Source organism: Felis catus, chromosome D1, assembly GCF_018350175.1.
Source record: "Felis catus isolate Fca126 chromosome D1, F.catus_Fca126_mat1.0, whole genome shotgun sequence".
NCBI lineage: Eukaryota > Metazoa > Chordata > Mammalia > Carnivora > Felidae > Felis > Felis catus.
Window position 1 is genome coordinate 4210262 of NC_058377.1, and position 27233 is coordinate 4237494.

General features: G+C 46.8%; 2 protein-coding genes and 1 long non-coding RNA gene across 4 annotated transcripts in view; 2 read left to right on the plus strand and 1 right to left on the minus strand.

Moving 5' to 3' along the window:
- KBTBD3 (kelch repeat and BTB domain containing 3) overlaps positions 1 to 443 on the minus strand; it is a 38617-nt gene extending 38174 nt beyond the window's left edge. Inside the window, exon 1 of the mRNA XM_011286329.4 lies at positions 303 to 443. The gene's annotated coding sequence lies outside the window, so the exon portion shown is untranslated. The remainder of the gene's footprint in view (positions 1 to 302) is intronic.
- A 190-nt stretch (positions 444 to 633) lies between these two features.
- On the plus strand, positions 634 to 26165 carry AASDHPPT (aminoadipate-semialdehyde dehydrogenase-phosphopantetheinyl transferase). Of its 2 annotated transcripts, XM_023239062.2 has the most exons (6): positions 641 to 889; positions 3271 to 3496; positions 15751 to 15872; positions 16737 to 16898; positions 22535 to 22606; positions 24249 to 26165. In XM_023239062.2, the coding sequence occupies exons 1-6, from the start codon at positions 707 to 709 to the stop codon at positions 24411 to 24413; spliced, it is 930 nt and encodes a 309-aa protein (XP_023094830.1). In that variant the 5' UTR covers positions 641 to 706; the 3' UTR covers positions 24414 to 26165. The 2 variants fall into 2 exon arrangements, with proteins under 2 accessions (XP_044894145.1, XP_023094830.1); XM_045038210.1 differs by lacking the exon at positions 16737 to 16898 and having other exon boundaries at positions 634 to 889.
- Positions 9671 to 11361, plus strand: LOC109491766. The gene is made up of 2 exons (XR_002145232.3): positions 9671 to 10246; positions 10546 to 11361. It is a non-coding gene; the product is annotated as an uncharacterized LOC109491766 (long non-coding RNA).
- Positions 26166 to 27233: the final 1068 nt, after the last annotated feature.

A 27233-nucleotide genomic window follows, 5' to 3' on the forward strand; every position in this document is an offset into this window, starting at 1 on the left:
GCACTCAGGGGTCGGAGGGGCCGATCGGCCGGCGCGGGACACAGTGAGGGTCGGCGGGGCCGCCTGGCGCGGGGCACAGGGCCTCAGCCCCCCTCCCGCCGCGGGGCCCGGGGCGGCGAGCAAGGCAGCCCGGGGGCACCGTGCGGCGCCCTCTCCGCCGCGGAAAGCCCGGCCGCCCTCCCGGCCGCGCACACGGAGGGTTGACAGGGGCGGCTGGAGCCCCGGGGATCCCCTCCTTCGCGGGGCCCCCAGAACGAGGCGCTGCCATCCCACTCCTCCCTCAGACCCCAGAGCTCACCCACCTGCAACTGCAGTCTCCGAAGTCTCCACCCTAGTCTCGCTGCCGCCACAGGCCTCACTGCGATTGGCCTGAACCGTTGTCCTGTTAGCGCTTCTCCGAGTGTGAGTGGCGCAACCAGGGGCTCTCGGCCTTGGTCCCTCCCTACGCTCCCTGAGGCCCCGCCCCGCGTGACGTCACGCGCTGCCGCAGAGCGCAGAGGCGGGCCTGCGTCTCCGCCCCTGGCCGTTCTCTCCAGGAGACGGCGGCGCGACCGGGGAAAAGCGAAAGCCCCCTGGTGGGCGGGGCTGCGCGCGCACGTCGGCGGCGCCCGCCTCCTTCCTCCTGACGCCGGTGCGAAGGGGGTGGGGCCACGCCTGCGTCCACGCCACCTGGGCCCGGGGCGGCTGCGGGGTCCTTTCTCCGTGCATGGGCTCGCCCGCGCGGCGGTGCTCTTCGGTGCCTGCGATGGAGGGCGTGCGTTGGGCCTTTTCGTGCGGCACCTGGCTGCCGAGCCGCGCCGAGTGGCTGCTGGCGGTGCGGTCGATCCAGCCCGAGGAGAAGGAGCGCATCGGCCAGTTCGTCTTCGCCCGGGACGCCAAAGCAGCCATGGTACTACAGGTTTGCGGGGGGTGGAAGGGCCAGGGCAGCCGCCGCCGGGGGTCGTGGGCCTCCCGGGACGGCCTATACGTGCGGGCCGGGTGGCCGGGCCTCGGCGAGGACAGCCCCTACCCCGTGGGAGCCGCGCGGCCGCGGGGGCGGTGATGCTGGGGGCGACGCCGCCGCCCGCCTCACGGCGAGGGGTCTGCATCATGCACGTCCGGGGTTGTCAGATCTTCATCTTACCTCCGCGCGGGTCGTGCACCTGCCGGTGCGATGCTCCAGTCTCCACATCCTGAGAAGGTCTGCGCGCGGTAGGCCCTCGGAATCCCTGATGGCCCCACTTTGTTTAGCTCTGCACGCCGCCCAGCTGGGGGAGGCCTAGGCCAGCCTCGAGAGGCCTCGGAGAGTGGGCCCAGGACGCGGGCAGGGGGGCGAGTCCCGAGAAGGGGGTCCTGGGCCTGCGGGAGGGGGCCTGGGCTGCGGGGAGGGGGATGGGCCGAGTCCTGGCGAAGGGACCTGGGCTGCAGAGAGGGTTCCTGGACCGCGGGGAGGGGGCCCGGGCCGTGGGGAGGGGTGGGTCGAGCTCTGGGGAGGGGGCCCAGGGTCCCGGGTAGGGGTCCTGGGCCGCCTGGAAGAGGGCCGAGTCTTGGCAAGGGGACCTGTGCCGCGGGGAGGGGAGGCCGAGCCCCGGGGAGGAGGCCTGGGCCGCGGGGAGGGGACTTGGGCTCCGGGGAGAGTTCCTGGATCGCGGGGAAGGGGCCCGGGCCGCGGGGAGTGGGGGCGAGTCCCGAGGAGGAGTCCTGGGTCGCGGAGACGGGGAGCTGAGCCCGGGGAGGGAACCTGGGCCGTGGGGAGGGATGGGCCGAGCCCCAGGGAGGGGACCTGGGCCGCGGGGATGTGGGCGGGCCCAGTCCCGAGGAGGGTTCCTGGGCCGCGAAGAGGGGGGACTGAGCCCCAGGAGGGGTCTTGGGCGGCGAGGAGGAGGGCCGAATACTGGGGAGTGTTCTTGGGCTGAGGGGAGGGGTCCTGGACCGAAAAGAGAAGGCCCGGGCCGCGGGGAGGGGTGGGCCGAGCCACGGGGAGGGGCCGTCTTAGGCATACCCCCGTACTGACTCTATACCTTGGGGAACGATGGTTTAAACGGAATTACTTACTTTAGTGATATATTTTTAAGCAACATATGGAAAGTTGCATTTGGAAATTATCTCTTCTGTAGACAGCATTTTGAAGTAGCTTGTAGTTACCATCACTTCAAAGACCGCCAGTTCTTGAAAATGCCTCTGTATAGAAACGCCTTTTCCTTTAGAAGGTGGGCTAATTGATAATGTTTGGAAGGCATATTGGTGAATTTTTTTAGAACTTTTTTTATAATTTGTAAGAAACCGTAATGCAGAGCGTTGTGAGTTTTAAAAATCATTGTTAGAATGGAAGGGTCGAAAATACTTGAAAGGTATTTTATAAAATATCATATATTTTGTTACTTCATATCTTTGGGTATTTTTGTGTGGTTTTAGTAATTTATTTACTAATTAAAGATATGGAACACTGGGAGAGGTATGAGGTATATGTGAAGTAAGTCATGCATTGCTAATTGTGTGTGTGTGTTGAGAGAGACAGAGAGACAGAGAATGGGGGAGGGGCCGAGATAGGGAGAGGTAGACTCCCATGCTGTCAGCACAGAGCCCACCATGGGGCTTGATCTCACCAATCTTGAGATGATGACCTGAACTGAAATCAAGAGTCAGGCGCATAACCTACTGAGCCACCCAGGTGTCCCTGACTTGCTAATTATTGTAGCTGAGTGATGTGTCTATAGGGTCTGCATGTACTTGGACATAGGCAGAAAGATGTAGGAACAACAGGGTGGTTCCTTGGGAGATTGTTTATAATAGCTAAACTAGAGCCAGCCTAAATGTCGGGTAATAGGGGAGTAGTCCATCAAGAGGAGGACCTTGAGAGTATGAAGTACTATGCTACAGTTAAAAGGGTACAGACCGGATCCATGTGTACAGACATGAAATAATTCCCAGCACTTGCATGTTATAAAGCTTATGGATGGTGCAGGCCCGCTTAGAGTAGCATCTCATATATGAGATAGATAGCAAAAGCATAGCTAAGTGAACACATATTTATTTAGACACGTCGTGAAAAGACCAGAAGGGTGCCGATTCTTAACATTGGTTACTTGTTGACAGGAGAGACTTTGACCTTTTCTTCTAGCTTCTTAAGCATTGCTGAAATCTTAATGCAGTATGTTTAGTACTTCCGTACTTTTGAACACCTAAAAATGAATATATTTTAGAAACCACAAAAATGGATTTTGTTACAGGCAGCGTATTTGAATCTTTAGTACACATCAGTACATACTATGTGTTTTGCTTACTTAACAGGCCGGTCGTCTGATGATGAGGAAATTAGTTGCAGAGAAATTGAATATCCCTTGGAATAATATTCGTTTGCAGAGAACTGCAAAGGGAAAACCAGTTCTTGCGAAAGACTCCTTGAATCCTTACCCCAATTTCAACTTTAACATCTCTCATCAAGGGGACTATGCTGTGCTCGCTGCTGAACCTGAGCTACAAGTTGGAATTGATGTAATGAAGACTAGTTTTCCAGGTAATGTTGCATTTTTGCAGTGCACAAGTTACCAGTCTTGTGTTCTCAGTTCTTATCTGTCCGAAGACTCGGGCCAGGAGGTGTATTACCGATCTTTAAGTTTAGGAAAAACGTGCTCAGTAGTCAAAGGTGCTGTAGCTGAGAGAACACGTATCTGAAAAGGGTATATTTCCCTTTTTCTGTGAATATCAGCAAACATCTGTGGAAAGGAAAGGTTCTTTGAATTGAGCACGCATGTAATGCTTTCCCTAGAGGCAAAATGAAAATAACAAAGGTTTCCTTCTTGGATTATACCCTAGCTTGTTAAATAAGAATACTTTTCGAACTGTTTTTGAAGATTGTTAACTTTTCTAAAGAATGGTTTTTCAGTAGCTTTTTGTATTATTTAAATAATGTTAAACCGAAATGAACTCCATGAACAGTCCATTTCGAATGGCATTCTAGTTAGAAAACATAGTAATTATATTGTAAGAACTTCGTTTCATTCAGGTATTTTCCAGAATTCACGAGTAACTTGTTTTGCTTAAAAAAGAGAAAAAAATGAAAAAAAACAAACAAAAACATCTCCTTGGTGAAGTATACTATAGTCCTATAGTGGAGATGACCTGTATTTCTGGAATATTTTAATTACAGCTCTTTGTAGCACATTTACATGAGCGAAAATTAAGAGCAACCCATTATTAAAATATTTAAGTTGCTTATATTTTGCGTTAGGTATTGGTAATTGGTGACCGTAGGAACTGCTTACATTGACTGTGGGGTTGAGTATTCAGGTAGTTTTACTAGAGCACAGGTTCTCTTAACTGCTCTGTAGTTTTCATCACCTGTAACATTTAGTGAGCACTTACTATAAGCCAGCACGTTTTATTCAGTGCCTTATTTATATTGTCCATTTTAATTGTTCCAACCACCCCAGCATCAATACGCTATTTTTATGAGGAGGTAAGTAACAGGCTAAGAAGAAAGGTGTTAATAAGAGAAAAACATTTTCCTAATTTCATGGTATAATTTCCTCATCTCCACACTATCTCCACCACAGTCTTTCCTTCTGTTGACCTTACTCTGGAAGATTTGTGTTAACTTTATCCCCTGCCCCCATCTCTGCAGAGATGACTTCTGTACCGGTTAGCTGTCACCTCAGCCTTACTAGGGACACCTCTGTGAGCCACAGTCATAGGTCGGTTCTTTTGTCGTGAGCCCTCCTAAAATACATTTCCTTCATTCCACTACATATCTCCGTTTATAATTATTTGTCAGGGTAATTGATGGTCTTTCTCTTGGTCCTCAGAGCCACATGAGAGCAGGAACTGTGAGCTATGTCCGAGGCTGGCTGCTGTCATATCTCTTAGCACCTGCCTAGTTCAGGTCATAACATCGTTAGCTCGCTCTTTGCCAGGTGCATGAAGAAGTACTCTGTGTCTTGGCTGGAGGCCTTCAGAGTGTGGCTGTGAGTCTCATTGCTCACGGTTGCTGTCGGGGTGTTCCTTCACCTCTCATTGCCACCACCTGCTTTTTTCTTCGCCCACGCTGTTCTCAGATTTGCAAAGGAGGCTCTACTAGTGACAATGGAGATTCTTGGCCTAAAAATTCCTGGATGAACATCAAGGCATCAAAAAAAAATTTTCTTCTTAATGTTTATTTATTTTTGAGAGAGAGAGAATGCGAGTGGGGAGGGGCTGACAGAGAGGGAGACACGGAATCTGAAGCAGCCTGCAGGCTCTGAGCCCAGCGTGGGTCTCAAACTCAGGAACCGCGAGATCATGACCTGAGCTGGAGTCGACGCTTAACCCACCGAGCCACCCAGGCATCCCGAGGCATTTTTTTTCTTAATGTCCTAAAATTGTTCACCACGTTTTGTGTGAATATGCACATGTGTGTTTTTCCCAGGACAGCATCTGGTTTGCAGGAGCATCACAGCATCACAGAGAGCTTATTCGGAAAAGCCACTGCTAAAAAGGAGATGTGGCGAGCATGGGAACGAGCCCATGTGCTTTCATAGCTTCCTTTTGTCCTTATTCCAAAAGTCAGAAATTATTTGAGAGGCCACTGGTCCTTTGAATGCAGTGTGCACAGTGACACAAGAATGCTGGCCGCTAGGGCTCACGGCCGCCTTGCAACTTTGCCTGTGAAATCTTACTACCAGTTGGCTTCCTGGGGACAATATTGGCTGATGGTCAATACTGGATAAATAAGTAACTACTAATTAAAATTTTTTTTAAAAACGTTTTTGTTTTTTTTTTGAGACAGAGACAGAGCATGAGTGGGGGAGGGGCAGAGAGAGAGGGAGACACAGAATCAGAAGCAGGCTCCAGGCTCTGAGCTGTCAGCACAGAGCCCGATATGGGGCTCGAACTCAGAGACTGTGAGATCGTGACCTGAGCTGAAGTCGTTTAACCGACTGAGCCACCCAGGCGCCCCACTAATTAAAACTTTTAATAATTAAAAAGTTAAATGAGCAAAAACTGAAAATTCAGTTTCCTATTTTATTAGGACACCTTCCCCACCATACACATACAACTTTTTTTATTGATCTTATTTGGCTAATCACAGTGTCTAGACCTTAACTCTTCTTTGCTTCATTGCCAGAAAACTCTTGCTGTATCTCCTCACAGGGGAAGAGCGGTTTTCCGGTCACTGCGCTGGTTCTCAAGTGTGAATGGACAGTTTATCACTCAGTGAGAGAGGGAAGTAGACTGTTCTACTGCAATGGGGACTCATTTGAACTGCTCTGCTTATCAGAATAAGTGAAAGCCGAGCAAGGCACGTTCCCCAAGGTTGCTGAGTGTTGGAGGGCACAACCCAGGCCAGCAGCAGAAGCATAACTTTGTGGCGGACATTGTTACCAGATTGTCTTCCAGGTCGGAGTCAGCCGTTGGGGCATCCTTGGTGTGTGGAAAAACTCCATTCCATTTTGTCTTCTGTTCCTGTCTGCAGGGAAGCATCATGTAGGAACTTGTTAGCCATTTCTGCTGGCTAAAAGTCCCTCCCTCTCCCAGGGCTCCCGTCGCTGCTGGTAGGGCACTAGGGAGTAACTGCTGGACCCAGGCAGCCTTGGGGGGGGGGGGGTGTCTTCTAGCCAGATGCCCACAGCTGGAGGGGGATGTGGCAGCTGCTGCTGTGTTCTCTGCTTCTTGGAGAAAAGAGCTGGTGCAGGGCTGGCCCTCAGGAAATAATCGTTTAGTTAATGTCCAGGCAGGAGGACTTATAAGGTGCTGGGGACCCCAGGATGGGTGATGAGTCAGCGCAGCACATCTCTGACTCCTGGGGACAGGTGTTCTGTAGGTCCTCGTGATAATTTGCCGCCCCGGATTGGGAAATTGGTTTTTGCTTCATTTCCAATTTTTATCTAGCATCAAAGCCTTTTGTGGTTAATGAGTATAAAAGAAAATACAGTTCTATGAGTTTTGTAGTTGTGTTCCCACATTTACAAAACAAGACAAGATAGATACAGTATCAAAATTATTATTTAGATTTGGGAAAAGACCAAAATAAGTTTTTCCCATGATTTTACATTTTCAGATTCCCATTTTTATTATAAACTTAGCTGGATAGTAATTGGCAGGACAAAATGACTCGATGTTTTGAGATTTGGTACTAATTTAATAGCTTAGAAATGACTCAAGGCACTGTTGTCTAGAACAGCTGCTACATAAATTGAGCACAGTGAGTATAAAGTGCACAGTGGGACTATGAGGTAGGAGGGTGGTCTAGTCTTCCTGTGTCCTTCCACCTTACTGTTCCCCGTGCAGCTGTAATAGCTTCCTGACTGCTTCCCACTTTTGTGCTGTCGGTACAGTTCTCTGTATGGAGTGCAGTGGTCTTTAAAAAATACCTACAGCAGTTTTCTCAAAACTCTTGGGTTGGTTCTTAATAAAATCCAGTCCCCTCCTCATGACCATGTGTCCTTCTTGTTGGTACCTCTCTCTTCTTCTAGCTGCTGTCCTTGTCTTTCATTGCTTCGAGTAGCAAACTGCTCTGCGTCCTTGCACAAACAATGATCTTTCTTCCTGTCCTCTCTTTTCCTGAGTACCTGAGACCTGGAGCGTGAGAGGTAGTTAGTTACTCCTTCAGTTTTTTTTTTAATGTGTATTTATTTTTGAAAGAGGGAGACTGAGAACAAACAGGGGAGGGGGAGAGAGAGAGAGAGGGAGACACAGAATCTGAAGCAGGCTCCAGACTCTGAGCTGTCAGCATGGAGCCCGATGCAGGGCTCGAACCCCTGAACCGTGAGATCATGACCTGAGCCGAAGTCAGATGCTCAACCAACTGAGCCACGGCACCGGCCAGTTCCTCCTTCGAAGAGACTTTTCTGGCCACCGACTGGCCTTCTTTTCCTCTGTGTGGCCCTTCTCATTTGTCCTGACAGCCTAACTCCTGGACTGTCGTCTGTCCTTCCTCATTAGATGAGGTTGGGGATTGTGGCTTCTTGCGGCTTTGCTCCAGCTTACCCGAGGGTGCAGCCACCTTGCAGGTGCTTGGTAAATATTTATCACATGTGCAAATGAGAGGAGTCCTAGGCTTGGCTGAATGTGTTTGTTACAAATGAGAAAGTGAGAACACATCCATGGTGGAAAACGTTACAAGAGAAACTGTCCTGGTCAGTGAGTTGTGGTTACAAGCATTTCCTCCCGTTGAGTCGTCTTCCTCGCCCTCCTTTGTCTCCACTGCCTCCACTCCGCTCCCATCCAGGTCTCACCTGCTTGCTCCCGAGGTTACTTTCACAGTCATTCCCGTGTCCGGGCTCCCGCTCTCCTGGACCTGCGTTCTGCAGGGGTGCTTACTGACCACGTTTGTCTTATTTCAGCCTGGACACATGGAAGCAGGTAGCTGAAATAAGTCACACTTCCTTCTGTACTCCGACCTCCTCCCTGGAAAACCAGGTCTTCCCAGCAGGGAATATCTCCTTCCCAGTTACAGGGTGGGGTTGGCTGTGGGGCACCTTCCTCTGTGCTGATGCTTCTATGTGTGTTAGAGCCTTGGATGTGTTATCTTACTTCGTCTTTTGATGCCTAGGACCAAGTGCTATTTTTAATTTAGAGACTAGAGTAAGACCCCAGCCCTAGGTGACAGCTAAAAAGTAGATCATGGAGGGGCGCCTGGGTGGCTCAGTCTGTTAAGCGTCGAACTACGGCCCAGGTCATGATCTCGCAGTTCGTGAGTTCAAGCCCTGTGTAGGGCTCTGTGCTGACAGCTCAGAGCCTGGAGTCTGTTTCAGATTCTTTGTCTCCCTCTCTTTCTGCCCCTCCCCTGTTCATGCTCTGTCTCTCTTTCAAAAATAAACATTAAAAAAAAAAAAAAAAAAAAGTAGAACATGGATTTGTACCCAGGATGCAAAGCCCACCTACGTGGTCTGTAATATGTGGCCTGTCTACTAGATTGTACTGATTCCTGTTTAAGGTTTTACAGGTACAAAGTATGTGAAGCATTCTGAAGAATGGGGTTAAATGAACTTAAGGTTTTCATGGAGGAATTCATGTCTAAGCGTATGAAAAATACAGCGAGAGGGGACTGGCTTTACCATTTCCTACGAGTTTGTTAAGCATTGTAAACACAAGAATAGAAAACTGACAGTTAACAGTGAGAGCCTGGTGTCTACTCAAAATAATAGTTCAGTGGGCAAAGATTATTGATTAAATGGTGCATTATTCTCATCACTAGAGCAATAGCTTATCGACTACTCGAATTTGTGATTTGTATAAACTGCTTATCAGTACTTTCTAGTCATTGTATAAAACTTCTTTACATATTGTGGATATTAATAGTTTATTGACCAAATTTGTTGTATTTTGCCCATTGTATTATTATTTACCTTTTAAATTTAGTTATATTTTTGGCCATATGAATTATATTTTTTTAATTAAATACATCTATCTTTTGATTGATAAATTTTGAATTCTGTCTTATTTGGAAAAAATAATTAAATTGATATAAGATATTCTCTGCCCATAGGGTGGAGTCCACTAGATTTTGTTCTAAAATTGCAGTTTTAGGGGCATCTGGGTGGCTAAGTCACTTGGGTGTCAGACTCTTGGTTTTGGCTGAGGTCATGATCTCAGGGTTTGTGGGTTTGAGCCCCAGGTCAGGCGCTGTGCTGACAACATGGAGCCTGCTTGATTTGTTCTTTCTTTCTTTCTCTTTCTCTCTCTCTGTCTCTCTCTCTCTCTCTCTCTCTCTCTCTCTTCCCCTCTACCACTCATGCTGTCTCTAAATAAACTTAAAAAATAAAATTACAATTTTATTTTTACGTTTAAATCTTTAATTCTTCTACAATTTGTGTGTATGTGATGATTTATATCCTAATGGCTAAACAGTTCTACCACCAAAGCTGGATAGTTGAAGGCATAGACATGGACAGTGCCTGGAATGATTGCGTACTTAACAAAGGTTAGCTCTGAGGTGGTGGTGGTTGTATGCATAGAGTGGTGGTTTTTGGTTTTGTTTTTTTTTAATGTTTTATTTACAATTTATTTTTGAGAGAGAGAGGGAGGCACAGAATCTGAAGAAGACTCCAGGCTCTGAGCTATCAGCACAGACCTAATGTGGGCCTTGAGCTTGTGGACCGAGAGATCGTAGCCTGAGCTGAAGTCGGACGCTTAACTGACTGAGCCACTCAGACGTCTGTACAGTGATGGTTTTAAAATGGTGGTCAGGATACTAAAATCAGCCAGGCTGCTCCTCAAAATGCAGATTCCTTGAAATGCCCCCAGACCTACTGGACCAGAATCTCTGAGAGCACAGCTGGTTTCTCAGGTGAATGTCAGTCGTATTAATGTTTGGGGATCCCTGTACTTGGTATAGTTTACAGATCCAGCAGTGAGGAAGTCCGTAACCCGTCCCTTTTTTTAACGATGGAAGTCATGAGAAAGCCCTTAGACCCTTGTGTTACACTAGAGAACAAAGTTAGAGTTAGGTTTTCATGACGATTGCTAGAACACAGTGGAATTGTGTACTCTCTCAGACTTGTGGAAGCAGGATGCCTGTGAAGCTAGAAAGGTCAGAGGAAACCAAGTCCGTAGACGTGACCGGTTTCATATTAAATCTTCTCTCAGAAACCAGGAAATACATTTGTGGCACGTACGACGGACAGAGGTTAACCCTGTTAACGTACGAACTGCTGAAGTAGCGACAGGAAAACCGCGCAGACATGGTGAATGCACAGGGGATGCAGTGCCGCGCCTCGCAGAAGAGCAGTAACAGTGTGCACGACAGCAGCGCCCCCATTTGTGAGGAACTGAGTAATTGGGGCCCTTTACACGTACGTGTGTTCCGTAATCTCCCCCGCTGTGCCTTGTTGGAAGCTTTGGAACTACCGAGGTTGAAAGGACTGTCAGCACAGAGGCGATGGTGCCCGGACGTGAGCGTCTGACTCGCGGGCGCTGAAGCTCTCTGGAGTGTGGGTGCGTCTGCACACGTGACATGCGTCGTGTGCCTGTGCCCTGGTTTCCCGGGGCTCCAGAGCGGCCACTACGAACTCCTGTGTTAGACCCCAGAGGGTTGCGATGTCCTCAAGGCCACCAGGCCACCAGAGTCGACAGGGCCGCGCTCCTCTGACACTCTAGGGAGAACCCCTCGTTGCCTCTTCCTGGTTTCCTGGCCGCCCTTGGCCGCCCTTGGCTTCTAGCTTGGCCACCTCGGTACCACCTGCATCTTCCTAGATTCTCTCTGTGCCTCAGTGTTTCTCCGTCACTGGATACAGGGCCTGTCCTAATCCACTGTGACCTCATCCTAATGTGATTCCATCTGCAGACTACCCCTGAGGTTCTGCGTGGCCATGAATTTTGGGAGATGCTGTTCAACCCAATACGGTCCATCCTCCACCTTCTCCCTCTTTCCCACGTACAAAATAAATTCATCCCGTCCCAGTCTCTCCGAGCCTTAGCTTGTTCCAGCATTCACTCTGACTCCAGCATCTCTTCTGAATATCATCAGCTCCCAAGCTTCGACGTCTCATCATGTGGATGATCTAACTCAGGTACAGGTGAGGCTGGGTGTGTTCCATGGCGGGACAGGATTCCTCTCTCTCCTGTGAACTTGTTAAGCTAGAAAAGAAACCGTCCGCTTCTGTAACACCTTGGGGGAATAGGCAGAGGATAGACTTTCCCATTTCAGGAGGGTAAAGTGGGAAAGGGAGGCCTTGGGCCCCAAGCAGGTTGAAAAGCCAACAGGGCAAACTTTGTATGGTTTCGAGGCCTGAGAATAGTCCGTGTCTCCTGCTCTGTTTCCTGGTCCTGGGGCCTCCCCCACCCTCTGGCCCCTCTACCTGCCTTCAGGGGGTCCTGCCCTCTTCCTGAAAGATTATACATTTGCAGCCCCTGAGTCCCGTTCTCGCTCTCCAGGCCTGTTTCTTGCCACATGTGTTGATACGGGCATTTGTATAGGCACTACGAGCTGCTGGGGTTCAGGACTGCCTGAGTGGGGGTGTCCAGCCCAGGTGTCCGCATCTCAGTCTGTGCTCTCCTGCTCCTTTGTCAGGATTTGTGAAACTGCACCTGAGGGCCTCATACATTGTTGCTTTATTCTGGGTTTGTGCCTCGGTAAATTCCCACACAAGTCCATCATCACTGTGCACATACTGGCTCAAAGTCTAGAATAGAAGTCTGTCCCTCCCCCGCTCCTGTGGAAGCAGGAATATATGTAATCCAAAAAATGGCACTACTAGAATTTCTAATTGGACTTTTGATCAAAAGCTAAATTTCACTATTTCGAAGCACACAGATGGACAGGGCTCAACCCCTCCCTAAAGTAACAGATCCCTTTTAAGGGTGGTGAACACATTGGTGACATTGGGGGACAGATTGACGTAGGTGGGCTTTGAGGTTCTGGTACTAGTGGGATTTCTTTTTGTAGGTTTGCAATAGCAGCTTGAGGTGTTTGTGTGAACTCTTTGTTGTGGGTTATTACTGAATGTTTAGTCAACCTACCAGTTGGTCTGTGGTCTCGATTAGTTGATCGTTATGAAGCTTAGTACCTAACACTGCTTTTCCTAAAGGCTAAGCAACAAGAGGGGTAATCTGGTTTCCGTAAATGTGGTTAGTGGTTTTGTTTTTCAGTCACTTCATCTTCCTTACCTATCCCCTTCAGCATGTGGTGGGATGATTAAATCTGACTCACAGGAAACATGAATACATGATGGTATTATTAGGTGGTTTGCCATATTATATGTTTGATAATTATGCTGCCTTCAGATCGTTTGAGGGACAAATGTACTGTTCTGGTATTTCCTACTGATTCCGCCCCCCCCCCCCCCCCCCCCCCCCCCCCGCCCCCGCGAATTCCAATTTCCTAGGTAAACTACCTAGCAGAGGACTCACCCACTGTGTATTTCCACCATAGTGCCACACTGTGGCGCTCTTGTGCTTTGGCCAAATAATTAGAAAAGCCTCTTTTCTTCTTGCAGTCACAGCTCTTATTTTGTGGAATGGATAAGATGCTCTCAAAAGTATATGAAAACGCCCTCATATTGGGTACTTTTTTAGCGGTACATAATCAGTTTGTGATTGCTTTCAGTGATTGTGCTAGATTGCTTTTTATGTTCATCATTTTTTTATTAGCATGCATACATATTTTTTCTCTTGATTGCCCCATATTACTTAGTTAAAAAATCAGAGGGCTTTATCAGTTCATTTTTTATTAGCATGCATATTTAATCTTTTTTGTCTTGATTACCCCATCTTATTTAGTTAAAAAAGTAGAGGGTTTTTTGAAGGTTATGAAGAAACCAGCGAACAAAATGACATTATAGATGACAATAGGCATATATTTTTAACTATAGCATTTGGGGCAGTGTTCCATTAAAGCTACAGTTCTCAAAATATACAGTGTAGTCTCCAAATCCAAGGTAGCTGTTTTCCCCACTATTAGTGTTTGCACTGTGCCAGAACGTGTTCAAGAGGAAGCAGTTGATGATTTACCTAGATATAGTGCTCCCCGTGTTTAAATTCTCCAGATTTATTGTCACTTTCGAGTGTCATTTCTCAAGCCGCGCCATGTGCTAGTGCTGCTTGCTTTCTAAGGAGACTGTGTTTAGTAAGGGCCTTGAGGGAGGTGTTGGGAGAGTGAAGCACGGGACCATCAGAGGGATCCCCCTCCCCTGGGACTCCAAGATCAGCTAATATTTCAGTGCTGTTACGTGAAATGACTTGATAGGTCTGCTGGGCTGCTTTTAGGAAGTAACAGTATTTTAGCAATGTGAACAACACAAACAGTAAACACTGATTGAACTTGTAAACTATTGAAATGTATTTTTCTTGAGAACAGAGTGCCAAGGAGAACATAGTTGGATTAAATGAGTCTGTTGAACTTGAAAGTAAATGAGAGTCTCTGTCTTGATCTGTAAAGGACCACATATCACTCCCCACAGGATCATCGGAAGTATCTCCTGGCTAAGGAGGACACTCTTAAGTCTGCTGAAATGGAAATGGTGGGGGATCGTGAACAGTTCTGTGGAGGAACTGATTTTTGATACTTTCTACCCTTGAGATCACTATGGGAACGATCCTTGGTTGCTGTAGACTGGCTGTAAGCTCCCTGTGGAGACGCAGTCCATAGCATTCCGGTGTGCAGTACTGGGGAGTTTCTAGAGTGAAGTTAGCGGTGAAATGCCAGTAACGCGTGAAGCACGGGGATTCAACTTCTGGTCTCCAGACAGGCCTCTAACACCCACAGAGCATGTGCTGGTGGCCGTCACTGGAGGACTTGTAGCCAGTGGGAATGTCGGATTTTAGAGCTGGGTGTTCTAGAACTGTGAGTCGGAGTTAACACAGTCTGCAAAGGGACGGCCACGAAGAGGAAGCCGTGCTCCGGGAGGAACTGTAGTCGTGAACTAAGGACACGGGACAGCAGGGCATGGGACAGTAATGGACCAAATGACGGTTCATTTCGTTTATCCACGTGGTGAACGTTTGTGGGCCTTCTGTCCAGGGCCAGGCTCTGATGGGCTCTCCAGGCTGGCCGTGTGGGAGGCCAGGCACCATGACTGACCCATGTGTGACCATTAGTTCTGTACACATTTGTGTAGTATTTACAGTTGACATATTTGCAGAATCAATAAACAAATACAGAAACATCCTGTCTAGTGGTAACGATAGATAAGCACATAGTTCTGTTTTGGAAAAATATGAGAGACATATCTTGTATTTTTAATTTGTGTCTCAGCTCTCAATTCTGAGAATCAGATTCCTTGAATTATTTGTTATTTATGTTCAGAATTCTCTGTGATATTTTATTGTCTGTGGAACAGATGCTCTAGGGGTGTATCTCAATTTTTTTGAAAAACTTATTTCACAGTAGCATCCCTGAAAAGGCAGAAGCTAGCATCTGTTTTCATTTGGAAAAGTCAAATAAGAAAACATGTTCAGAAACCATTCCTGTGAAGGAAAGAAGTGTAAAGTAGTTTTCCAAAGTGGTAACTTAGAAAAAAACAGAAGAACAGGAGTGCCTGGATGGCTCAGTCTGTTGAACGTCCAACTATGGATTTCAGCTCAGAACATGATCTCACAGTTGTGAGATCCAGCCCCGCGTCGGGCTCTGTGCTGACAGCACAGAGCCTGCTTTGGTTGGGATTCTCTTTCCCTCTCTCTACCTCTCTGCCCATCTCCTCCTGGGCTTTCTTTCTCCCAAAATAAAACTTAAAAAAAAACCCTTGGGGCACCTGGGTGGCTCAGTCAGTTAAGGGTCTGACTTCACCTCAGGTCATGATCTCTCACTCCATAAGTTCGAGCCCCAAGTCAGGCTCTGCGCTGACCGCTCAGAGCCTGGAGTCTGCTTCGGATTCTGTGTCTCCTTCTCTTTCTGCCCCTCCACCTCTCCTGCTCTGTCTCTGTCTCTGTCTCTGTCTCTGTATCTCTCTCAAAAATAAATAAACATGAAAAAAAAATTAAAATAAACCCTCAGCTTTCTAGCAGTTCTCAAAAACTTACAGTAAAGGAATTGCTCTTTTTTTCCTGTTCTATAACAAAGTAAAAAATGTAAACCCCAGAGGAATATAGCTCTTTTTTAAGAGTGTTTGTTGTAGATTTCTGATACTCTACCACATCTAGTTCTTTTCCTCCATGTTATTTAGAATTTATACCACATTTGGCTGGTAAATTGTATCAGATTTTCGGAAGGCATCTATCAATACAACTGTGTGTTGTTTTTTTTCCCATTGTTATTTAATCACAGAATTTCACTATTTCTATAACTACCCTTGTGTTCCTGGGCTAACCCTTGCTTGTCACTGTCTGTTTTTAATTGTGTATTTCTTCAATTGACAGGTCGTGGTTCAATTCCAGAATTCTTTCATATTATGAAAAGAAAGTTTACCAACAAAGAATGGGAAACCATCAGAAGCTTTAATGATGAATGGACTCAACTGGATATGTTTTATAGGAATTGGGTATAATTTCTTTCTAATTTTGAGAGTTAAAAGCCCATGATGACTCATTGTCTTTACTAAAAATCGGCATCAAAGTCCTTTGGTTACTAGGGGAGTTCCTACAGTGTTTAAAACAAATGGGTGATTGTTGGGAACTTTGTGATTTTTTTTTTTTTTTTTTTTTTTTTGCGGCATAATTAAATCTTTTTTTTTTTTTTTTAATTTTTTTTTTCAACGTTTTTTATTTATTTTTGGGACAGAGAGAGACAGCATGAACGGGGGAGGGGCAGAGAGAGAGGGAGACACAGAATCGGAAACAGGCTCCAGGCTCTGAGCCATCAGCCCAGAGCCTGACGCGGGGCTCGAACTCACGGACTGCGAGATCGTACCTGGCTGAAGTCGGACGCTTAACCGATTGCGCCATCCAGGCGCCCCAAATCTTAATGACAGTTAAGAAAATGGAATGTATATTCAGTGGTCAGTTAGAAGGTACTTGCTCTTAAAGCTCAAACAAGACATTTCTCACAATGTTTAATGTTTTCTTTTTCAAAGGAACTCGTACACACGAGGCCTTATTTAACACTACTGTAATATTCCCTATATGGCAGAAAACATGCCCTTCGTGAGTTGGTTAATTTAATGGTCATGACAGGGCTGTGAGGGAGGTGCTGTTACACCCAGAGCGGAGGCCCAGGGGATCAGATGATTGACCGTGTGATCCCATGTCTGGTTGGTGTCTGTGCTAGTGCAAGGGTAAAAGTAATGATACAACTTGGAGTCACCATGTAGCACAGAGCTAACAATCCAGATGTGTTGGGCCTGTAGAATTTATGGAGATTTTACCCGCTAAATGCTCTGCTAAGAGAAAATTGTTCTGTATTTTAGGCCCTGAAAGAAAGCTTCATAAAAGCCCTTGGTGTTGGCCTAGGATTTGAATTGCAACGGCTTGAATTCGATATATCCCCATTAAATCTCGATATAGGCCAAGTTTATAAAGAAACACGTTTGTTCCTAGATGGGGAAGAAGAAAAAGAATGGGCATTTGAGGTAAACTTATCACTTGCTGTAAGAATTTCTTTATTTTGTGCATGTCTGTGAGATTAATTAGGGGAGGCTACTCGATGAAAGTGGGCACGACAGGAAGCATTGTTGGTGCCCTGCAGGGGTGGGTCAGGGACCCTGGTTGTGAGCGCAGTGTCCTGCAGGGGAGGTCAGGGACCCCAGGTGTGAGCGCGGTGCCCTGCCGGGGGTGGTCGGGGACCCCAGGTGTGAGCGTGGTTCCCTGTCGGGGGGGGGGGGGTCAGGGACCCTGGGTGTGAGCTTGGTGTCCTGCAGAGGAGGGTCAGGGACCCCGGGTGTGAGTGCAGTGCCCTTCAGGGGGGCATCAGGGACCCCGGGTGTGAGCGTGGTGCCCTGCAGGGGGCGGTCAGGGACCCCAGGTGTGAGCTTGGTGCCCTGCAGGGGGGCATCAGAGACCCCGGGTGTGAGCACGGTGCCTTGCAGGGGGGCATCAGGGACCCCGGGTGTGAGCACGGTGCCCTACAGGGGGGCATCAGGGACCCCGGGTGTGAGCACGGTGCCCTGCAGGGGGGGGTCAGGGACCTTGGGTGTGAGCACGGTGCCCTGTAGGGCCGGTTAGGGACACTGTATGCGTGTGGTGCCCTGCAGGGGGGGGGGGGTCAGGGACCCCATTTGTGAGTGTGGTGCCCTGTGGGGGGGGGGGGGGTCAGGGACCCTGGGTGTGAGCGTGGTGCCCTGCAGGGGGGCGTCACGGACCTTGGGTGTGAGCACGGTGCCCAGCAGGGGTGGTTAGGGACACTGTATGAGCGCGTTGCTCTGCAGGGGGGGTCAGGGACCCCGGGTGTGAGCTTGGTGCCCTGTAGGGGGGCATCAGGGACCGCGGGTGTGAGCACGGTGCCCTGCAGGGGGGCATCAGGGATCCCAAGTGTGAGCGTGGTGCCCTGTGGGGGGGGGAGTCAGGGACCCTGGGTGTGAGCTTGGTGTCCTGCAGAGGAGGGTCAGGGACCCCGGGTGTGAGCGCGGTGCCCTGTGTGTGTGTGTGGGGGGTCAGGGACCCCGGGTGTGAGCACGGTGCCCTGCAGGGGCGGTTAGGGACACGGTATGAGCGTGGTGCTCTGCGGGGGGGGTCAGGGACCCCGGGTGTGAGCGTGGTGCCCTGCAGGGGAGGTCCGGGACACCATGTGAGCGTGTAACATTTAAGGTGATCCTGGAAAGATAAGTCCTAGTGAGGTAAGTAAAATGGGAAGGGAGAAGCAGAGAAGCCGCTCTGGAATAAGAAGAGCTTTTAGCGTGTGAACAGCCAAAGGGAGCCACTGTGGCCTGATGAGGACGTTTGAGTGAGCATACAGGCCTCTTTCTGTATTTGGTCTCTGGCACCAGCAGGTCTTGCTTGCTGGAGACAGAAACCAACACAAGCCCATTGAAGCCAGAGATACAGCCTCATGGGCTGTTAGAGTGATTCCTGTTACTGGGCCCCACAATCAGCCAGAATTGGGGACTAGGAAACTCAGAAATCTTATCGTTCACTTTTGCCTTTCTCTACTCCTGCCCTTGCCTGTCATTCTTCACACCAGCTTTCTTTACTTCTCTGTTCCGTGTGGCAGGAAATGGGGCTCCCTCCACTTCTGCACATAGCAGTTTGCAGCTCAGAGCTTGGTGAACTGCCTTGCACATAGCAGTTTGCAGCTCAGAGCTTGGTGAACTGCCTTTGTGTTTCCAGCCCGGAAAGACCTGGAGAGGGACTCCCTGGCCTGGCTTGGGCCAGGTGCTTACCTCCTGACCGGTCACTGGTGCCAGGTGGACTCCTGGGATGGGTCCAGCTTGTTGTGTGGAGAGCCCGGCAGCCATGTGTAATGTGGCTGTTCCTGGTGTCATCACCGGAATGGTGTGCAGGGAGGCTTGGTACAGAGGAAGGAGTTAATAACAAATGGATAAGATAGGAGCTGTTGACTGGTGTTCTCCAGGAAGCTTAGCAGGTATGAAGTTGGGATAAGATCGGGTAGGTAATTGAAGACCCAGTGCTGTCTGTGATGCTGTGAGTAAGTGAAAGAGGCACGAACACTTCTGTGACTCCTAGGACCATCTTGAGAGGTGCCGCACACGAGAGAAGAGAAGGGATGTTAAGTCTGAGGAGCCATAGAGACACCCACATGAAGGCGTCCGGTGAACAGAACAGGGGCTGGGTTGGCGGGGGCAGTCCTCATCACGCAGGCGGGATTTAAAGTGGCAGCTGTAAAATTGCTTAAGAGAGAGGAGAGAGGTGCAGGACGGTCCTAAGGATGCTGACAGTTGAAGGTGGAGTGGAAGAGACCGAGGCAGAATGACCAGGATGGCCAGAAGTTCTGGATCCAAGGGCGGGGGTGTGGTGAGAAAGTGTGTTCACTGCATCACAGCTGCTGACATAGTGAATAAGGTCGGGTCTTTGAGTTACAGGTCACTTGTACAAAAAAGCACGACTTAACAATCCACACCATTCTGAGAAATAGTGTTGTTTGGGCTGGAAACAGGATAGTGCGTGTGGGAGGCTTACAGGTTTTACTCATGACTGTGTGCAGCCGTGAACAAGTGTGAGCTACTCACACCCCTGCGTTTTCTTCCTCATAGTGTGAGGACTAACTAGCTACCCTGGAAAAAGCCCCATTTCTGGACACAGATTTAAAAGCAAGTCTGGGGGCGCCTGGCCGGCTCCGTGTGGGGAGCATGCCAATTGGTCTTGCGGTTGTGGATTCAGGCCCCGCGGTGGATATAGAGGTTACTTAAAAATAAAATCATTAAAAAATAACCAAAGATTGCCTGCAGGACACTAGAGTGAGGGATGCGACCAGGTACCGGCCTCAACTCCAGGTATCGGTCTGGAAAGCCCAGGTGATGGTGCCGTAGGCCCAGGACATTGTCCTCGTTCGGGCACAGCTAGAGGGCAGGGCCATCCTGCCAGGGACACAGTGAAATTCTGCCCCTAGAGGAACCGGGACATTGGTTTCCCTGAGGACTCAGAAGGAAGTGAAAATCCAAAGACTACAAAGCAGGTTTACAGAACACCTGCTCAGTGTCTGAAGACATGTGAGGGGAGAGCGTGGCTGTGCGGTGGGAGCTGGGAGCCCCAGGGAGGGCACAGGTGCAGAACCACCTGGAACAGCATCTGGACAAGAGGACCGGAGACTGCTGGGCTCCTGCTTGCTTGCCCTTCAGCCTCGGGCCATCAGCTCCCATTTCCTCCACCCTGTTGCCACCTTGCAGATTGCTCTCTGTTCCTCCAGTGTCCCCTAATCTTCTATTCTCATTTTTCCAAGACCACCTCCCCTCCATTCTTCCCGCTTCTCCTTTGACAATTGAAGCCCAATTCCATTGCCTTCTCCTGATTTCCTGTACGACTGTGCTTTTTTCCTTCCTGTGACATCACGCATCGCACCTCATCATCTCTCGGCCCCTTGTTTTACCTCCTCAGTGCTTGCTGAGGGCAGGGGCACTGACAGCTTTGGTGTCTAATTTATAGACCGTGATTTACTATAACGAATGCCAAGGGCTTTCCACTTCCCTGAGTATTGTACCTCGCACCTGGAAGAATAATTCTCAAGAGAAAATATGAGCTCTTCTGCCAAGAGGAATGTCCTATTCTATAGGCTCTCAGTTTTCACAGCCAGTTGCTGTTAGGAAGGTTGCCACCAAAAAGTTCCAGATGAGGAGGTTACATGGAATAGTAATTCTTTGCATTGAAGGGAAAGTACTTACAAAGGTAGAAATCGTAATATTGATGAGATACATTTTCAGTGCTAGGCCACTGGGGAAAAAATGATAAAATGTGAGTGTTTCAAGTTACAGCTTAAACTGTTTTTCTTTGTTCCTAAGATGGGTAAGTACTAAGAAAATAACATGCAGACTTGCTGGAGCAGATTAATGTTTGTAATCTAACACTAAAAGGATAAAATATTCTTGCTCCCTTTTGGTTTGTCAGAGATTATAGGGAAATTCTGGTATTTACAATAATTTTATGGATAAAATTTATAAAGTTAAGAAAATCTTGAAAATTTAGAAAGTCTTGGAAGTTAAACTTCAATCTTTAGTTCAGTAGCATTGAATGAACTCGTGTCAGTAGTAAGTTGCTAGTTTCATTTCCGTTTTCACCTGATTCTTAATCGTGCACTGTTCTTGGCAAGAAGGATTTAGTGCAGAGCTCACCACACAGGGCTTCTCATGTGGGTTCAATGAGTTGTTCCTTGTGAAGTGGTTTCTTTATATCTGCCGTGTCAGATGCCATATTTACCTGTTGCTGATGAGGTCTGAGTAGAGAGGACGAAGCTTTATGGTGAAATCAGTCTCACTGAATTGTGGCTGATGATGAGATAATGTGAGTAATGAGCGGGGCATCCTGGCATTCTAGTGGACGGCCCACAGTTCCCTCTGATGTTCCCCTCAGATACGGACACCACAGAGCCCATGATCTGAGAGATTTTCCCAAAGTAGTGACAGCTGAAACCTGTCTGCATTTACGATGCTCAAGCTGTCAGCATATTCAGTGTGAGCAGTGGAAGACCATATATCAACAAGCGTAATTTTGTTCATAATAATGGATATCGTGGGCTTGTTTTTAGTTAAATCTTCTGACATTTAGCTGGTTATATTTTTTCCTCTTTTAACATATCTGTCCTTACTTGATTTCTTTCTTTTTTTGTTTTCCGCTCATTTGGTGTGAAGATATGAAGAGGATACTATTTCTGATTATAGTTTCCATTTCAAATGATACCTTATGAAGGAATGTCTTAGGTGTCTTTTCATTGAAAATTTTAATAGTTTTGGAGGTTTTAATTTTTCTTTTTTTAAGTTTATTTTGCGAGAGAGTATGGGAGGGGAAGAGAGAGAGTCCCAAGCAGTCTCCGTGCTGTCAACGCAGAGCTTGACACAGGCAGGGTTCAATCCCATGAACCATGAGATCATGACGTGAGCCTAGATCAAGAGTCAGATGCTTAACCGATGAACCACCCAGTGCCTCTATGGTTTTAGTAGTTGGGAGTTGAGGTAACTGCCTCGATATCTATTCTAAACCCCCTTCCCTGTTGCTTTAGACATAGGGGAAAACAGAAAACAGTAAACAGTGTGTTAAGTCTTAGCTATGAATTTCCACTGAGTTTCCAGGGGCTGTACTATTTAGTTACCTGAATGCTTATAAACCAGTGTTGCAGTCTGATTTTTTACATATACACTTCAAATGTCACCTGTGAGGGCTGATGAGGACCCAGATGTGCTTCTAGATACAATAATCCATCTTGTTATCAAGACATGACAGCTGGAAGCAGCAGTTGATCCTGGATGAGCTCTGGTTTTGGAAGGGGGAAATGCCGTGAGGACATTATTGGATTAATTCACAAAAATTGGATTATAGGTAGTCGATTTAAGTATTCTTTGAATGTCAGTTTACTGAAGCTATTAGCTAGTGTGGTTGTATAAGAGAATAAGAGAATATCCCTATTAGCAAATACATATTGAAGTATTTACAAGTCAGGGGCCACGATCTGTGTGACTTCTTAAATGGTTCAAGGGAGGCGAGGGAATATATGTGTGTGCGTGTGTGTAGAGAGACAGGGAGACGGAGATTTAAAAATGGAAACAGAAGTGTATCTGCGTTTGCACTTTCAGTAATATGTTATCCACTACCTTTTATTTTTCAGGAAAGCAAAATAGATGAGCACCATTTTGTGGCAGTCGCTCTGAGGAAACCGGACGGATCTAGACGTCAGGGGGTAAGATTTTAAGATTTCTCTTACTTCTTTCTAAAAAGCATGAATCCTTGTTGAATGTGTTCTTTATTGAATAGAAGCAGTCATTGGGTTTATATCCTGTTAGAGGTGTGTGTTTGTTTTTTAAGATCATAGATTTAGAAGAGTTTTACATGATCAAATCTTTAAGATCCTGGAATTTCACAGTAATTTTTATAAAGCATGTTATCTATTTTTTCACATTCGTGAAAATTACAAAGAAAAAATGTCGCTAGTATTGTCCTAGTGCTTATATGTTGGTAGAAATTCAAGATAACCACTGTCCCAGGCATCTTAACAGTGGTTTCTTCCCCATGAACTGGAGCTGGGTTGAATGTAAAGGTTCAGTGGAGGGTGTTGAGTGATGGCATTATCTGTCGGATGGAACCCCTCCACCTTCTGTAGTAATCCCCCAAATGATTCCCAAAGTGACAGGGCCAAACACGTGTGAGGCCCTGTGTCACGCTGCTGTGGGACACTGGTCTCTGTTCTTCCTGCCACGGTCTGTTCTTTCTTCTGTGCTGAGTTGTTGAGTGAAGAAAGTGAAACAAACCAAAACACCCTTCAGGTCAAGGGCCCTCAGTCTCCATGTACACAGTCCCATGTACACATGATTCTACGGGAATATATTTGTAAGGAATCCTGGTCATGTTGTAATAATTGGAGCTATATGCGTGTCCTTCTTTCTCAGGAATCCACGTGAGACACTGTAGCGTGATCAGTAGATATGTGTCGTTACTGCTGGAAAATAGCTCGATGCACAGACAGTACTCTTGATAAATTATCAAAGGATTAAAAGTCTTAGATACTTTAATTAAAAGGGGACAGTATGTTAAAATTGACCCCTCTTATCTGAAGATATTCTGGCCTTGGTTACTTGTCCTCGTGTGATTTAGTCTCAGCTTTACACTCTGCAACTCCGTTTGTATAGAGCTTTATACTTGTGTCACTTGTGGACACGTGCTGCCTCCTTGGTGTGGCACTGCAGGGAGCCTGACAGGCCCCTGACCTGGTGGCTGTCTTCCACGTCCGCCATTTAACCTGTTGTGAGAGGTGGCACCAACTGGTGGATCTTCTTGATGTTGAAGAACGTCCACCCTGGGCTGAGTTGCGAACAAGGGCTATATCTGAGAATATAAGATGTAGTTTCAGGTTAGTGTTGAGTGATCATTTCCTATAGAAGTGTTGCGTCTCTTGTGTGGTCATGGGAATTTTGTCACATCTGTCCCTTAGAGTGTTCCTCACAAGTTTGCATTGTGGTTCTCTATCAGAAAAACCTACCTGCTTATGAAAAGTTACATATTTTGGGGATACTTTTAACTCATCTTTTGGGATCCTTTTAACTCCTCTATGAGAATTTTTGGATGTGTGGCTTAGAAATCTACATTTTAAACATATACCACAGGTTAGGTACCAAAAAGGTTCAAGAATTAGGTTCTTTTAACTTGTTATACTGACAACAGTAACATAAGGAGTAATTGCAGTTACCTAGAAATCCTGCTGTGTTGCAGTTTAATATTACTGACATGAATAATTTGGTCTTATTTCCCATTTCCCTAATTATGAAATTGATCATAAGATTCACATGCAGTAAAACAGTGAGGTAATCTCTTTTTTTCCCTTTTAGGTTCCAGCTCAAGATGATTCTAAACCAACTCCGAGGCAGTTTAGTGTCCTCACTTTTAATGATTTAATATCATCTGCTGTTCCTATGACCCCTGAAGATCCTTCGTTTTGGGACTGTTTTTGTTTCACAGAAGAAATTCCAATACGAAATGGTACAAAATCATGATAGGATTCCCCAAGTAACAAAGGAAAATGAAACCTGTTTGTAATCTTCTGTATTCACTAAAACAATAAATGCCTGATAGTATCCAATTTTATTTCAAAAACCCGTTTTTATAAAAGCAAACCACTTTTCCTATTAAAAACACCAGGTTCTCAGTTCAAGCTAATTCCCTAGAACACACGTTTACCTCTTCTTTCCCAAATCGTACTGGATTGACAAAAGGAGTAGAAAAAGGAGCAGAATCTTACAGTGATAGGTGCTTATTGTAGAACAAAGTAGAAAATCGAATATGGAGAAAGGGAATATGTAAATTTTTATGCTTCAGAGATAATGATTCCTAAAACCTGAAGTTTCTTTCCAGACCCTCTTCTTGGCAAATGAATCCATATTAATCCACTTTCTTTTTTTCATGGAAACATAGTGTTTTGTAATTTTTTTATTGGCTTAACTGTATATCTCCTGTTCATTAGTCTGCATCTGTGGCTTAACTGGCGCTGAAGTCGTGACCAGAGGTAACAATATCCAAGTAACCCCGGGGCATTTATCATCCGAATTGGCACACGGTTCCAAGGTGCCCGTAACCTCAGCCTCGGGTTATCGGTTCTGCCTGGGGCTCCTGTCCCTCATGGAGAGAGCTGCTTCCGTAACGGGAGCCTCACATCTTCATAGGATTGGGTCTAAAAGGCAGGAAAGGCCATTTCTCCTCTCAGTCTCATTGTCATCCGTGAAGAGAACTTCCCAACAGACCCCACAATGTTTCCCCCCAGCTTCTCTTGACTCAGATCGGACCCCTGATGTTAATGGCCTCTGTGGGGAGTAGACCCGCGGTAGGGAGCCCGGCGAGGGTGGGGACGTGGCATCGAGGGCGCCCGGCCACCTGCCATCACAGGGAAGGTCTGGTTCGCACCATGTGCACCCCTTCCCGTGCTGGACGTTGTGTCCGTGTGCGCTGTTTACTATGAACACTGGTGTAGTGAGTGTCCTTGTGACCACATGTTGAGGAACATGCTTCTCGTCCTTAAGAGCATTTCTGGAAGTGGTTCACAAGGCTTAAACAGTTCTAGAACTTTGAGAAGAAAAGGCCGTGTGGTTTCCACTTCCAGCTAATGTTACATGTGAGACCACCCCTCCGCCCACCCCCCCCTCCACCCCCGTTCTCCCTGGTCAGCTGTACAAATTCTCTGTTTTTTTCATTTGATCTTTGCCAATATAAGTGAGAAATGGTGTCTTGTTTTTAAATTTGTATTTTATTACAAATGAGATTGATACATTATTGTTGTTACTAGCTGTGTTTATTCCTTTCTTCTGAACCAGTTGTTCATAATCTTTGCCTGTTTTAATTCAGTGAATTAGCACTTAAAGTGGGAACAAAATCTAGAAGATGCCAAGACCATCACGTCGATGACAGAATCTGTTACACAGCTGTAGTGCATGTCTTGGGGACTTTAAGTCTTGTTATTGTGGGATATCAAGAAGTGAAAGAATTCTGTTGTTTTTGTTACTAAAATTAATAATTGTGTGTAAATTGCATAAAATTAGATAATTTGCTTAGTAAAAAACACAACTGGAATGTTTTGTAATTTTTTATTTTATGAAGCATGCCCAAATACTCCAAGCAGAGCAAATAATGTGTTTTTAAAAGATCAAGTAACATATAAAATAGGAAACCTTGTTGTCCCTTAGCATGAATGTAATAGTGATATGAAAACCTGTCATCTGTCTTGTCATGATAATAAAGCAAATAACGTCAGTGAATTTTTATGAGCCAGGCACTGCGCTAGATTTCATGTTTTGTTTTTCTGTTTCTTAAAGTTACACATGGTTTACAGAGTCTAAAGAATCTATAGGCTCGTTTTTCTGAGTGAGAAATACCACCCCTTGACCTCATTCTTCCATTTCCTATCCCCCAGAGCAAACTCTTTTTGTTATCTGTTACCATATCTTTGAATAACATGCTTCTGTTTTACTTGATTTTGCAATCATGGGCATTCTTTTAATTTCTAGTTTCAAAAGCTTGTTCTGTTTCCAGTCCATTATATATTCCCTTCCTGCCCCCTCTTCCCAGTATAATCATGTGATTCAGTGCTTACATTGTTGACTGATTTAGAACCTTTACATTTTATTAAGAATATGTAAAGCTGTGCCCAGGGATCGATGGCTGTTCTTGCCCTAGATGGCAGTTTTCTTTCCTTGACAATTGACTTTGTTTGCATAGGGTTGTAAGCACTTTTTGCTAATGCCACCTGAAACTCTACGAGATGCATGTTCACACATAATCCGTACTGTCCACTTCATCCATTTTGTGGGAGAAACCATGTCTGGAGCAGTCTGTTTTGTCCGGTTTGGACTTTGTGCCTTCTGTGGCTGTTGCCCAGCTGCATTCCTGGAATCTCCTCTTACTGTCCCCCCATACGCCCCCCCCCCACCCCCTACCAGGGCATCCCTAGCCTCTCCTTCTGTTAGACTCCCTGGTTTCCCATTTCCTCTGCCTCTTGTTTTGTAGCAGATGCTAGCTAGCGTAAGGGACATGGAAGATGTATTTTCTGAGAGGAAGGGGGAATCCCCGTATGCAGATGGTGTAAGGGATTCAGCTGCTGCTTACACAGATTACTCCATTCCCTGCCACTGAAGCCCAGTGTTTGGTCCCGACGATTGTTAAATCCTGGGCTGGGCTGGACCACAATGCTGTTGCTTCACAGCCGTGTTTTGCTGAGTCCAAAATCATTATTTGCATTACACCATATGCTGCTTGGGACAGCTTCATTGGTTTCTATGAATAGAAAACTATTCCCTGCATAGGAACTGACGGGTTGATTTGAAAAA